The 16,047-nt window shown below is 34.6% G+C and overlaps 1 protein-coding gene across 8 annotated transcripts in view; it reads right to left on the bottom strand.

Moving 5' to 3' along the window:
* The window catches only part of USP34 (ubiquitin specific peptidase 34), a 253,143-nt gene that overhangs the window by 133,056 nt on the left and 104,040 nt on the right, over positions 1-16,047 (bottom strand). For all 8 annotated transcript variants that reach the window (XM_023619043.2, XM_023619045.2, XM_023619046.2 and 5 more), the window contains 7 exons: positions 15,907-16,036; positions 15,203-15,238; positions 14,714-14,844; positions 13,820-14,430; positions 10,873-11,087; positions 7,392-7,507; positions 7,177-7,304 (listed from right to left, as the gene is read on the bottom strand). In XM_023619043.2, the coding sequence (XP_023474811.1) occupies positions 7,177-7,304; positions 7,392-7,507; positions 10,873-11,087; positions 13,820-14,430; positions 14,714-14,844; positions 15,203-15,238; positions 15,907-16,036 (1,367 nt within the window). The remainder of the gene's footprint in view (positions 1-7,176; positions 7,305-7,391; positions 7,508-10,872; positions 11,088-13,819; positions 14,431-14,713; positions 14,845-15,202; positions 15,239-15,906; positions 16,037-16,047) is intronic.

The raw sequence follows: 16,047 nt of genomic DNA, 5'->3' as shown, positions 1-16,047 counted from the left end.
TCTGAAATTCCAACCCAAGACTTTTAAAGTAAAATACATTATAAATATCTGAGTATAAAAGCAAGTGAAGAGCATTTAAAGGTAAATTTTTTTCATAAAAGTGTTCTTTAATAAGTTATGGGTGCTTCTGAGGATTTAACCAAGGAAAATAAGGAGCAGCAGCTTAGGTAAATTATCTAGACCAGGCCTTCTCAAAGTTTAACCTGCACTTGATTCACCTGGGGGAATTCTGTTAAAATGCAAATTATGGTTAGGTAGGTCTGAGGTAGGTTCAGCAATTTTGTATTTCTAACAAGGACACAAATGAAAAAGTGCTGGTTTGTGGACTACATTCTGAGCAGCAATAATGTAGAGAGCTTTTTTCAAACTACACAAATTATCACTTTCTCCCTAATTCTCACTTAATATTAATGATCTGCACCCAAGTTGAGAATCATTGCATTATGAGCCATGTTAATAATGGAAGCTCACCACATATACACCTCAAGTATGAAGGAGCAAAAAAGGGACAGGAAATCACTCTAAAACTTCAACCAGATCTGAGTATGCCTATCTTCTGAAAAGAACGGGTATAGGGAAGGTACTGACATACAAATAACTCAAGTCTTAGAAGGCAAGGAGGTTGGCTGCATGAGCCTCGAAAGAAGCAAGACAAATTCTAATGAGTTACTCAATGTCTTTTTTTAAACTCAGGAGCCAATATTGCTTCATAAGAGAATTTTTAAAAAGAGGAAAGTTGGTGCTCTACCCACAAGTATGGTATACAGGTAAGTCTCTCCAAACTGCTTACTCTTTTTGAGAAGAGCACCAGGAATATCAGAACACAGGGTTGTACTCCTGAGTGGGAGGGAAACAGTGGTGAATACTGAGTAGGAAAAATTAGAAAACAACTTGTTTCTGAACAAAACCCAAAGTACTTAATTTGGACTACAAAGCCCTGTGTGACCTGTCCCCATTCCTCCTATCAGTCTAACTTAATTTCCTTCCAATCTTCCTCTTTGCTATCCCTTCAACACACACGAGCACTTTCCTGCCTCAGGGCCTTTGCTATGCCTCTACTTGGATGCTCTTTACCTATATATCTGCAGAACTCCTTCCCTCAACTTCATTTAGGTTTCCTCAACTGTCAACAGAAAGGATGACCCTGACAACTCTATATTAAATAACACCCTTCCACTGCCCCAGTAACCTCTCTCTATTCCTTTTGATTCCCTCCCAATTTCTCTTCATTCATCATCACTTAACAAATATTCCTTTATTTAACGTGTCTACCAGTAGAATGTGCTCGATGGGAGCAAAAACTGTCTTATTCATTAAAAATCCCTGCATATGGTACACGCTAAATATGTATTTGACTAAATAATGAACCAGCAAAGAACTTAAAGGCAAGATTTTCAAGGAAGGAGAAAAATCAACAGTGTAAAATGCTATCTAACAATCATGAAGGATGAGGACAGAAAAATCTACTACCAGATGACAAAAAATCCAGCATGTTAGTACAATCCTAAAGGATCAAAACCACATTAGCATAGACTAAGCAGTATACAGTGAAGTAATAGAGACATTAAGGGCCTGATATCCAGTGAGTGCAAAGTAAACATACTTTAAATATTCAAAAACATCTAAATTTTTCAAATATACTTTTAAATATTAAAATTTTAAATATTTTTTAACAAGCTGCACAGTAACGGTGCTTCGGAAAATGGATCATGGAGGATCAGGGGGAATCAATTTTAGATTCTTTATCTAAAATCCTTTGTCAAAATTTCGAAACATTAGTGGAGTTTTTCCTAAAAATTAAGACATAAAAAACCAGAATGAGGGGCTGGCCCTGTGGCGGAGTGGTTAAGTTCGCGTGCTGCACTTCGGCGGCCCAGGGTTTTGCCAGTTCAGATCCTGGGCGTGGACATGGCACCACTCATTAGGCCATGTTGAGGCGGTATCCCACTTGCCACAACTAGAAGGACCCACAACTAAAATATACAACTATATACTGGCGGGGGGGGGGCGGTATTTGGGGAGAAACAGCAGGAAAAAAAGAAAAGACTGGCAACAGTTGTTAGCTCAGGTGCCAATCTTTTTAAAAAAACTAGAATAAATATTAACTTGAACAAATAGATATATATTAACTTGATCTAGGGCTTTACAAGCATGAAATCAGTAAGAGACATCACAAAGAAAAAAGAATATAGAAAAATTTCATCTAAAAAAGCAAATTTCACAAAAGCAAATTTCAAAATTGTTTGCCTAGTGTGATTTCAACAATGGTTCTAAAATATAAAGAAACAAAGACTAGAAAGAGATACTATATCTTATTTCCATTAAGAAGAAACTATGTCAAGTCTTATAGTGGGCAATAGTTGTATATTTCCTGAAAATATTATCACTTTTGCAGTCACTGGTGTTGAGTCTAAATTGTTTAAATTTACTTCCCAGATTTTCTGCAATAAACATGTTTTCCATTTTATAAAATGTAATGTAGAAGCAAGCATCTGATGCTTGACATTACAGAATAGGAAGCCAGACATTAAGTGAATACTGGCTGAATTGAACAAATAATGGTGTGGATTCATCTAAAAGAGGAACCAAAAATAAGAATGTACAAATGGGACTCATCTTGCCTCTACTCCTACACTAAGGAGAATGCTTTTCTCCACAATTTATAATATAAACACTAAATTTTCAAGGAATGATTACATCTTAATGACTAAAATATTTTTTAAAAGTTTTTCCTAAGATTATCAGAAAAACTCCAAATTTTTCTTCTTAAAAAAGTTCAAAGAACACAGAAGACACACATTTTAAGTGCTATAAATTTAAGAATACTTTATAAGAAATGACCAAATCCAGATTCAAAGTGATCTCAAAACACCAGAACATTTTATTTAAACTGATAAATTTAAAAGGAAAAATGATACAAAGTATTGCTTACAGACTGAAATTAATAACATATATACAAAATGGGGAAGATAATTTATTTCCTTGGTGACAATAATTTATACTTCAATGGTAAAGGAAACTTCACAAGATCCAACCTATCAACTTGTTCCAACTGAAATTATGCTGCAGTATTTCACCTATAACACCTACGAGGTGTCACACTGATTTATCAACTTTTTTGCCCCAAGTTTTGATTGCTGATACACCTTAACAAAAATCAATATTAAAAAAGATTGTTATATATTCAAACTTACATTTCACAAATTCTTCCAAGAGTGAAAATTTCAAATACCAAAACACATAATCCTAGGCAACAATGTGTTTGGATAAAAGGTTCAATGATCCAGAATAACAAGATACTAATTTTAGACTCAAGGAAAATGCTATTACAGTAAACTGCCCTAGTTCTTTGCTTGATTCTAAGAGTTTTTGTTGTAACCAGAAGCTTATTACTAGGGAATAGTGTGATGTTTCTATTAGAATTACCAATGTAACTTTATGTTGCCTTGGTAGAATGGACACATTTACTGGTGGTCTTCACAAAGTCACATTTGGACATTCTTTTCCTAATCGTGGACTCCACATTTTAAGAAGACTGATGTGTTCTACAAAACGTCATTATAAATTAGAGTATATACCAAAAGTTGACATGAAATGCTGTATATAATACAGTATTTACTGAGGAAAAACAAAACAAATAAAGTATATGGTAGCATCCATTTCTTAATGATATGAACCATTATTTATGCAAACAGGATCCCTGATACATGTGACCATTATACTCAAAAAATCTTTTGTATACAAAGGCAAAAAATCTGAACACATGGATTTAAGCATCTACAGAGGATCAAGAATGGCACAAAACAGCACACTGGACAGGTTCCCAGGAGTCGTCTAAATTCACTTCTTAGGAGGCCACAGAATTTCAGGGGGTGCCTAGGCACAGGACGTGGACCTGCCTTCTAGTAAACATAAAATACCAAAAGGGCTGATTATAACCCGACCCCTACTTCCACCTACTCACTGGACAGCAGTCTTATCTCACTCATCCTTGGTAACAAACATCAATCAAGGTGAAAAGTAATGGACTTTTCATTGTGGGAGCTACTGTCTGCCTCATGCTCTCACTTTACAACAACATTCTGCAAACCAGTCTACCATGTGTTTTTATGTGTAACTCTAAACTTTCTACAATGCCGAAACATTACATGTGCCTTATAAAACAATCTGCCTAAAGCTAAACATGCACAAAGCACACACTGCATATCACAAAGAGAGAATACGCAAGCATTTTTAAAAAGTATTTACAGTCATCCGTATAAATGGTAAAATTATGGGCAATTTATGCAAGACTTTAATTTTCTTTTTCAAATCTCCATGCTTCCTGAGAAGTAAGGAGCACAAAACAGTGCTCAAAAAAAGCTAAGTTTATTTTATAAAATGAATTGGAATATGGCCATAGAAAAGCAAAAACAAACAAAAAATACTGACATGGCAAGTGAGAAACTGCAAAGAAAATGAAAAAGTTGCATAGAGAAAATAAGGAAACATAAAACCTCAAGTATGTAAGACATCATCAAGAAGTAAACCTCTGTTTTTTTGTCAAATGTCAGGAAAATGATAAATGAGTTAAGGTTGCAGTGGCTCATTTGTCTCAACATAAGGAAGAGCTTTCCTATTAATATAAGCGCTCTTGTGCAACATTCCTTTCTTACTGTGATGGTAAACTCAGGGGGGTAGGTTTGGAGAAAGCATTCTTACATGCAAAACAGGATTTCTCAAACTCTGGTGTCATTACTGACATTTTGGGCCAGATAATTCTTTATTGTAGGGAGCTGTCCTCTTCATTGAGGGATGTTTAGAAGCATCCCTGACCTGTAGTAACACCTCCAATCCTTGTCATTATTGTGACAACCAAAAATATCTCCTGACAGTGACACTGGGGGGCGGGAGGGGGGACACGGGCGGAGATCACTCTTATCAAGAAACCCAGACTAATGATTTTAAAAATGTGTTCAAAACTAATTTTTTTTTTCAATTTGCACAACAACTTCAGTAAGTTCAGCTGGTATACATTGGATGGGTTGCATATTTCACAGGCTGAAAATGTCACTATGCTCTAAGTACTAACACACATGACTAATGTCATTCACAGGAAGACTAGCATTATACAGCAGCCCTCTGAAGAATGAAGTTTGAGGGCAAAATTAACCTCAACATAATAGTTATGTTATATATACATGGCTAGGTTCAATACACCATTAAGTAACTATGGTTAAGATACAGGAATTGCCTCAAATAAATGAAAAATGCTTCATCTTCAAGTCATTTGGGGTTGGGCAACTTAAAACAATGAAAAAACCAGAGTGACAATTTTCCATTTTACACACCGATTTTTCCTTTCGTCTCTTTTAAGTTCCCCTACTTATAAAAGAAATATATGCTCACTTTTGAAAAATTGGAAAACAGCATAAAGAAAAAAGATAACTCAACCTTCTAGAAATAACCATCTTACAGTCTCACATATTGCCTGCAATCTTTTTAACAGATGGGCCTGTGAGTCTATGCCCATATCACTATCTAATATTTGAAAACAGGACTCTTACAGGTTACATATTTCATCTTTCACAATTTTTTTCTTATTGAAGTATCACATACAAAAACGTATAAATCTAAGTGACAGTTCAAAATATTAGGAGGTGAACATACCTATGCAACCAGCACCCATATCTAGAAATAATTCATTACCAGCATACCAGAAACTTTCATTGTGCCCCCTTCCAGTCACTAACAACCCAAGAGTAACCATTATCGTGACAATTAAATACAACAGTTCTCCTGTTTTTAAACTCTATATAAATAGAATAATAGATATATTCTCTTATATCTGGGTTCTTTCACTCAACGTTATGTTCATGAGATTCATCCACACTGTTCTGTGCAGTTTCAATTCATTCACTGTTATTGCTCTATACTATTTCAATCAACAAACAGTTCACAATTTAATTTTCCTTTCTACTCTTTTTTGGTATTTGGATAACTACACAAAGAATATTTAATTATTTTGAATAGTGCTGCTATGAACATTCTTGAATGTGTCTTTTGGTGACCATCTGGATGTATTTCCTTAAGGCACATACTTAGCAGTGGAATTACTAGATCGTAGGATATGCAGATCCACATATGGGAAATATAAATTGATACAATAGCTTTAAGAAAACTGTTCAGTGGTTTCACAAAGACTTTTAATAGACAATTAACATTTCAAAATTAACTGCTGTAATACCTTTGTAAATGATGAAATACCATCCAGCCATTAAAAGCATTTCTTTTAAACCTATGGGAAAAGAGGCAACTGATCCACTAACAAAGGTCTGTTAGTGGTTTCTTATACATACACGAACAAGCAATTTTTCTACTGTAATCGTTCAAATGATAGCCCTTTAAAAACCAAATGTAGAAAATAAAATATCGTACATACTTTTTCTAAGTAGGTAAAAAAAATATTTTGAAGCACTTAAATATTTGATAAAATTAGATTTTAAATCAGGCCTGGGCAAAGGTAAGCTGAAAACACATAATATAACATACTATATTGTATTAGTAACTGAATTCAGTACAGCAGAGAATGAAGGAATATCACCAAAGCAATATAAGACAAGGGAAATCTGAAATTGTACCAATGGAACAGAAGTGAAAATCAAGAAACTTGTAAGTAATCACTTGAGCCCCAATAAGAAGGATATAAATACATGGCAGAATTCAAACTAGAGAAAAAACACCAATCTAATTCTTTATGCACTACAGAAGACATAAAAGATTCATCCAGATGGAAGAACAATGTCATTATCAAAATGTTTATATTTCAGGTTAAGTTTAACTTCGCTATCTTATTTAGCTTCTTTTACATATAATATGACACAGTTCAAAAACATTTAACTATAATACAAAAACAGAGTAATCACCACTATGCTCCCAGAGTCAAGAAGAGAATACATTATTATTCCTTTGTTTCTTTTGGAGATCTAATCAAGAGTGCTGAAAAAAGCAAGACTGAGTGATAAAATATGAACCCTGTGAGAGAAAAGTCTTTAAACTTAAAATGAAAACCACAATTACTAAAAAAATACGTTGATAACGGTGCATTAAATCCTATGAATCCACCACACCTAGTCAATAACAATACACAAAATGAACTTTGACTACTGCATAAATAATTTTAAAATTCTTATTTACCTGTTATTTCCTAAATTTTCAAGGCAACCTTCAATGAATCTCATTCGAATCTGTCTATCCGTAAACCAACATACTAAGGAACAGAGAAGCTTCTCTGCCTCATTTATCAATCCTTCAGAAAGATTAACCTACAAAAAATATATATAAAGTTACTGTTTGTCCTGATTGCATCTTACTATGATTTTGTAGTCTTTTGGCTCTATTAAATAACTTACTGCATCATCATCTTGGACTATATCCCACAACAAAGTGTTTCCTTTCTTGCAAACGTTATCCAAATTAATGTCTGTCACAGCATTACTGTTGAATTGATGTTTATGAACTGCAGGTCCTACAGGGGCAAAATATAACACACTATAGAGGAACGCAGTTGAGTGAAATTGTGAAGTGAACTACAGCATTCGCAATGTTAACAAATCCAAAGTAAATTATAACAATAAATCTCTTCTTACATCACAGAATAAAAACAATAAAAGATTAACACAATAGTTGCTTTATAAACAGCAAAGAATAGTATTGTTTACAGTTTGACAAGACTAAAGTGAAATAAAGAGTTTTCTTTTCATAGTCTCATCACTATTGTAATAAGTATGACCATTTAATATTTTTCACTTGTCAAAAGAACTGTATATAAATACCTGAAATCCAAATTAAGCATAAAGAAGACAATTTATTTGAAATAACTCTACAGCCAAGGAACATTCCTCTAAATGACCTTCTGCATAGTGTTTTATATCCCTACATTAAAATTTTTTTTTTATTAGAGATGATTTACCCAAAACATTCAATTAAGTTCAAAGGTTCTATTATAATAATTCAGACTTTCTGAGTGCCAGGCTAAATAAATTCCCACTAGTTCCGTAATATTACGGAAAAATGCTTGTCTTTTTTAACAGCATTACCATGAAATTTTCCTATTGAATTGTACACATACATTGATTTCATTAAAGTGAGAATTGTGCAACCATCACGATACAGTTGTAGAAAAATTTTACCAACCTAAAACATTCCCTCATACCTAATTACAATTATCCCCTAACACATTCCCCAGTCCTAGTCTGTTTTTCCATCCCCATAAATTACCTTTTCTAGAAATTTCATGTAACTGGAATCACACAATATGTATAGTCTTACGTCTGAGTTTGTTTACTTAGCAAAATAGTTTTTGAGGTTCATTCATGTTGAAGCACATAACAATAGTGTTCCTTTTAATTACAGAATAATATTCCATTATGTGGAAATACTCCATTTTGTTTATACATTCACCAGTTAATGGACATTTGGATAGTTTCCAGTTTGGGGCTAATATGAATAATGCTGCCATAAAAACTTCTCTGACAAGTCTTTATATGGATATATGCTTTCCTTTCTCGAGTAAATACTTAGTGAATTGTTGGGTCATAAGGTAAATGCATGTTTAACATTTGAAGAAACTGCCACACTATTTTCCAAAGTAGCTGTCCCATCTTAAATCCCCACCAGCAGTATATCAGAGTATCAATTCCTATTCCTCCACATCCTCCACAACACATCAGTATGGTTACTCTTTTTCATTTTAGCCATTCTAATAGGTATGCAGTAGAATCTCACAGTGATTTTTAATTTGCGTTTCCCTAATGACTAATAATGCTGAGCACCTTTTCATGTGCTTATTAGCCATTGGTGTACCTTGCTTGGTGATATAAATCATTTCCCACTTTTAAATTAAGTTGTCTTACTACTGAGTTGTGAAAGTTTTTATATATTCTGGATACAAGCCCTTTATTAGACATGATTTGCAAATACTTCTCCCCGTCTGTGGCTTGTGTTTTGGGGGTTTTTGCGGGGGGAGATGGGATGTTTCTGTATTTACTCTTTAAAATTAATCTTATTAAAATATAACATAATACATAAACAAGACACAGAACATTTATATCACACCAAAAAGTTCCCTTGTGATCCTTTATAATCAATCCCCACCACCAAACCTTTGGTAATCCTTGAGTGGATTTAAACCATTATAAATTATTTTTTAATATTCTAGACATTCATATAAATGATATAAGTATGTATATTCTTTCTAGGTTCATTTGCTTAGAATGATTTTTTTTATATTCATCTGTGGTGTTACATGTATCAGTTCTTTCCTTTTTGTTGATGAGTAGTATTCCACTATGTGAATACACCACAATTTGTTTATCTACCAGTTAATTTCCAGTTGAGGTTCTTAAGAATGAAGCAGGTATGAACATTCATGTACAAATCTTTTTGTGGACACGTTTTCAGTTCTCTTATGTAAACCTAGAACAGGAATTGCTGGGTCATATGGTTGGTACACGTTTAATTTTATAAGAAACTGATAAAACACTTCTCCAAAAGGGCTGTACTATTTTATACTCCTCGACAGCAAGGTATGAGAGTTCTAGTTGCTCTACATTCATAGAGTCATTTGATATCACTAGTCCTTAATTTTACCCATTCTAGTAGGTGTACAGTATCGCACCATGGTTTTATTTTCATTTCCCAGATGACTAGAGGTACTGAGCATCTTTTCATGTATTTATTGACCATTTCTATATCTTTTTATGCATTAAAAAATCTTCTGCTCATTTTTAAATTGGATTGTCTGTCTTACGGTGTTGAAAGAGTTCTTTATAGCATTAAATACATAGCAATAAAAGGTAGATTTGAAGAGCATTAATACATTTAATAATTTTGCTCAATTTCTAACTTTATATAGTAAAAAAATACATACAATACTGAATAAAAGCAAAGTGGGATAAGAACAGAAGAATGGTGAAAATTTAATAAATACGGTATCAAATTCAACTGATCTCAATCTTAACCTATTCACTTCCAAGCAACTGAAATAACACAACAATAAAAAAGTCAAGGTAACTTTATCTAGATTATGTACAACAAAGTTTTGAAATCACTAAGTTGTTGCCAAGGTCCACAAGTCGTGTCTCCAAGTCTGACCATGGCCTTTTAACATAAATCTAATCCATCAGATTTACTTAGTTTGTAATGCACTGGCATCCAAAAACCCATTTCCTAGGCTAGAAGGTGCTGATGGCACCTAACCAAGCAAGAATTTGAATATAAACCTTTAAATTGCCAACTTTAAATTGTTTTCCCCTCTTAATTTTCCTCCAATTCTTCCTTTTTCTTCTACAACTCTTTAACCTCCTCTGACCTGCATTCTCCCAAGTGTGGTCATGTCCTATTACTTTTTTTAGATTGATTTAGAGTGATTAGAACCACCATATTTTTAATGTTTTCATCACTCCAACTGCCATTTAGCAGTCACGTATGTCTCCTCAATCCTCCCTAGCCACAGACAACCACTAATTGACTTTCTATCTCTACAAATTTGGCTATCCTAGCCATTTTATATAAATGGAATCATACAATATGTATCCTGCGTAATCTCCTACTTTTAGGTCCTAAGATTTCTCTAAAATACAAAGCTATAACTTTTATATGTATTACTATTATATATTTCCTTTCCTAACTAAATATTTCTTGATGGAACTACAGTCTTTATCTTTATGATGGAGTATTCATAATTTCATTCCCTTAGAAAGAAAACTACCATATGAAAGTTATTTGGCAAAAACATTTAAGTATCATAACTGTAGATTCCTTTTAATAATGTAATATAGATTATTCCTGTTTTAAAGAAAGTAAGATCTTTTACTTACTACAGAACCTTACCTTGACTAAGATGTTCATGGTAAATAGATGCTAAATTGGGAAGATGTTGTTGGAGATGAGATGTTAGCTCTGCATGTGAATTAATCTGAACTAGCTCCTCTTCACAACCAGATTCTTCACCATCAAAATCAGCCATGTTTTTTTCTGATTTTGCACTGACCTGGGAGCTACTGCAACTGACATCATCTGCACTTAGCATATCATCGACCATGTGCCTGTAACACAGAGAAGAGCAGAAAGTTAGTAATTACACATTTAAACACACTTTGTGAATCACAAAAATCTCTCTCAAAAACATCTGGCACAAGTTACAATACACTGAAGAACAAAGCTACATTTTTGGGGGTTTTTTTTTTTTTGCCGAGGAACATTCTCCCTGAGCTAACAGCTGTGGCAGTCTTCCTCTATTATGTATGTGGGTTGCTGCCACAGCATGGTTGATGCTGTGTAGGTCTGCACCTGAAATCCAAAACCAAGAACCCAGGCTGCCAAAGCAGAGCATGCCAGACTTAACCACTATGCCACAGGGCCAGCTCCTACAATTGTTTTTTAACAATATTAAATATCAAGAACTTTACAAAAACTAAAAAGCCCACAATGTCAAAACTACATAATATACCCACATATTCTTCAGCCCATCAACACACTTCACTAAAATAATTAAAAGAGAATAATTTTAGGGAAGATCAGTAAACTTACTGTTACATAATTACCATACAAAGTCAAATCACAACGTGAAACCTTAAAATTTGTTTACATTTATTCATATAACCTCATGATCAAACGAGGTAGCTACTACGAAAACACTTGAATTTAAGGCTGCAATCTAGATGCAGTTAAAATTAATTGGGAAACTTTTAACTCAATAAACACTTGTTAAGCACTCACTTCTAAAATGTACTATATTGGGTGCTCTAAAAATGTAAAGACAGGGGCTGGCCCGGTGGCGCAGCGGTTAAGTGTGCACATTCCACTTCTCAGTGGCCCAGGGTTCGCCAGTTCGGATCCTGGGTGTGGACACGGCACCGCTTGGCATGCCATGCTGTGGTAGGCGTCCCACATATAAAGTAGAGGAAGATGGGCACGGATGTTAGCTCAGGGCCAGTCTTCCTCAGCAAAAAGAGGAGGACTGGCAGTAGTTAGCTCAGGGCTAATCTTCCTCAAAAAGAAAAAAAAAAAAGAAAAGAAAAGAAAAAAAGAATGTAAAGACAATAAAAAATAATACAAAGAAAAAAGTTCAGGATTAATTTAGATACTCATAAGTACTACCATACACAGAGAATATGGAAAGGGCTAACATAAAAAATTAAATCATTAAGTCTTACAGGGTAGGGGGTTGGTGTGGATGTGAAGAGTAAAGGAGATCTGCAATGTGCCAAACTGAATACATTTCACCTCAGTTTTATGAACTAATAGCTTTGTATTCAATATGAGCTGCTCTATGGAGAACTTGGAATGTGCACACTTATCATGTCACACCGTAAACCAGTGGCTCTAAATCAGAGGTGATTTTGGCCCCCTCTTTTGGGGAGATCCAGCAATGTGTAGAGACACTTTTGGTTATCACAACTTGGGAGATGCTGCTGGCATCTAGGGATACAGACTAGGGATGCTGCTAAACATCCTACAATGCACAGGGAAGCATCCACATAGTTGCAAATTCAAAACACAGAATTATCTGGCCCACAATGTCAGTATTGCCAAAGCTGAGAAACATTACCTTAAATTCATATGGGTTAGTGAGAAGAGTAAAATGAAAAAAAGGAAATAAAGTAGCAAAATGCATGGATATGCAGTTCTCCCAAACAACCATATTAAATTCTGAAAGGACTGGCAAGTTGCCAACTCTAAGAAAACTCATCCTGATAAACCACATATTCATATCTCACCATCAACTAAAATATTACTACTTATAATGACAGTAATAATTAACAGCAGCTAACACTTACTGAACTATTATGTGCCAATCATATTAGCCCATGAAATGCTCAGAATAAACCCATGAGATAGGTACTACTGTTCTTATTTGATATATGAGAAAATGGAAAGAAAAATTAAGTACCTTGCTCAATATCAAAACATTATTAAGTTTCAGAATCACTTACTGTTAAATACCATAGGAATACTTCAGAGATAATCAAAAAGTTTTATGATGAGGCTTCATTCCTATTAATACCCTAAAATTAGGATGTGCATAAAATTTCCCTTTTTGTGATCACACTTGAATGGAATTTTCTACAAGCAATCTTATATCTGCTTTTAGGCAATTATTATAAGGAAGTGAAGATCTAGATGTCTGCTGTCCAATATGTAGGCCACTAGCCACATGTGGCCACTGCACATGTAAAAAGCAGCTAGTTTAAATTGAAATGTACTGTAAGTGTAAAATACACACAGAATATTGAACACTTACTATGCAAAAAAGAAATATCTTTTTATATCAATTACATGTGGAGATGATATTTGAGATATTACCACTTTAAATAAAATTTGTAATGAAAATTAATCTCACCTGTTTCATTTTGCTTTTTAAATGTGCCCACTAGAAAATTAAAAACTACATATTTGTGGTATGCATTTATAGTTTACACTATATTCCTACTGGACATGTATCTACAACACACTGGAATTAAATAAATACAGGCTATAATTACTCCCCTAAAGGAAATATAAGCTGTTTATTATTTTCTGGTGAGGAAGATTGGCTCTGAGCTAACATCTCTTGCCAATGCTTCCTCTTTTTGCTTGAGGGAGATTATTATTAACATCTGTGCCAATCTTCCTGTATTTTATGTGGGATGCCACCACAGTGTGGCTTGACGAGTGGTGCTAGGTCTACACCCAAGATCCAAACCTGCGAACCCTGGGCTGCTGAAGCGGAACTCGTGAACTTAACCATTACACACCAGGCCAGCCCCATATGCTGTTTATTTTTAAGCAGACTTACCCATCATGATGGTGATGGTGGTGATGGTGGTGGTGATGATGCTGTGGACCAATAAACTGCCGACAATTAAATAATTCATTCCCAATAGTCTCCCCAAGAAAGTCCCCAGTGCGTGTAATACAAGATTCCTGAGATGCTTGTGCTATATGAGCAGCATTCATTTCCCCTGAAATATCATTTTCTGGGTCTTCAGAGTGTGAACAGGCATCTAGCATCCGTATTCGATTATCTACTGACGGCAATGACTCAGTGTTAAAAACCAGGTCCTTTCCTGTTCCATTGCTTGTCCCACTTCTTTCTGATGGGCCTTGGGAATCCCCTAAGCAAATGCCTGCTTGACTTTCTAACTTTCTGTTCCGAAGATCTGTACCACAGCTGCTTTTAGGAGGATTATGACCATGATCGTCATCTTCGTCTTCTTCTTTAAGGGCTTCAATATCTGCAATGTCTTCTGACTGTACCTCACTGCCAGGGCTCCCAGCTGACTGGCTTGCATGGCTAGAATTCACCTCATTGCTAGATCCATCACTATGCCCACTACTGCTACCAGGACCACTGCTTCCATCTTCAGCACTGTTGGCAGTTTCGTCAGAACTTCCCTGCATGGACTCCTGTATTTAGAAACAAATAGATTTAAATAACTATTTAAACTAGTAAGAAAAAAAATAATTAACACACTGTACTTTTTAAAAGCCTGCCACAGCCATGACTTATTCCTTTGATCAACACAAAAGGGAATTAAAAAACTGAAAGAAAAGTAAACAACCTCAATAATACTACCTAAAATAGAAGAGAGGCCTGAACTGGGATTATATTCCCAGTTCAAAGGATAAACATGGCAGAAACCTAAAAATGCAAAAACTGTTTTGGGGGGGGAGGGGACTGTTTTCATACCTCTGTGTCTGAAAGTCGCTGTTGCACATGTTTGGTTCTATTAATAAGTTGCTCATCCATTTCAATGTCGCTGCCTCCACTCTGATGGGTATCACTGTTATCACTGCTTTGAGGACTAGCTGCAGGTGACCCTATACAAAACAGATTTTTTGGTTTTCATCTAATTTGCATTAACATGGATGTATCAGAATGACATAATCCTTTGACTCACTGATTTACCGAAGCTTTATGATAAGTAGCCAAAAATATAATCTGAAAATGTTAACACTTGCCAATTATTTCTGAAGAGAATACACATGATTTCAATTAAAAGCCAAGATACTAATGGTTTAAACAAGAAATGTAAAGGGGATAACCAGTTAAGGGTTACATTTCCTGCTCAAACTGAACTTTATGACTCTGATACAAATAATATAAAATCAATTGACTCTAGATGATCATCAAAATAAAACTACAAGTCATCTTGCCATGAGTTCTAAGACAACTTACAAGGTGATGGAGCTGCTCTTCTGAGCTCTTCTTCCTCTGAAGGAAAAGGAAAAAACAGAAAGGAAATATTCTAAGTGACTGATCTTCTTCGGAACAGTACATCAGTTGTTCTTCTTAGATAATCAACAAAAAACAGGTAGAGAAACCTGCAATAACATAAGTCCCCAGCACATGCAATAGTAATTGTGGGTGCCTACACAGAAAGGCCTAAGAAAATAGTATAAGATGTCTAGAGACAAAAATCAGGGGTAAAGTTGATAAAACTGTGCAAAGCTATACATGCAGAAGCAGACATAAAAACACCTGAAATGACAGAAACCTTGGAAGTAGAAAACACAGAAAGAGAACTGTATTGTTATGTTCTGTTCTCAAAATTATTTCTAAAATGTTGTTTGTTTTCTAACCAAAAGCTCCACAGCTTTTATGAAATAGTTTGGGGTTTTTTTCTTTTTTAAGGGAAAAACATTAATGAGAGAAAATCCAGTAACTACTGAAACTTTATTACTGTTCTATATTTGAAAGGTAAACTCAATAAATGAGCTAGTTCCAATTTATTAATACTTTCACAAACACTATAAGTCCCATCTCAAATTTAGTTTGAAATTAAGATTGACCTAAAACTACTTAGCAGAAACGACTTACTCCAAACTTCAGTTATAAAATCTGGACAACTTACTCCAAAAAATATCTTACACTTTACTAACCTTTCTTATTTCCAATGGGAAGATTAGTATTTAATAACGATGCAAAAGAACTCTGTTTAGATAGCTGAGCCTTGGCTGCTAGTGCATTATTCCATAACGCTTTAATTAACATCGATGCCAAGTACAATGTCTTAAGAAAAA

The sequence above is a fragment of the Equus caballus genome, chromosome 15 (assembly GCF_041296265.1).
Source record: "Equus caballus isolate H_3958 breed thoroughbred chromosome 15, TB-T2T, whole genome shotgun sequence".
NCBI classification, from domain to species: domain Eukaryota; kingdom Metazoa; phylum Chordata; class Mammalia; order Perissodactyla; family Equidae; genus Equus; species Equus caballus.
The sequence above is the reverse complement of the archived record's forward strand: the minus strand, read 5'-3'. Positions and strand labels throughout refer to the sequence as shown.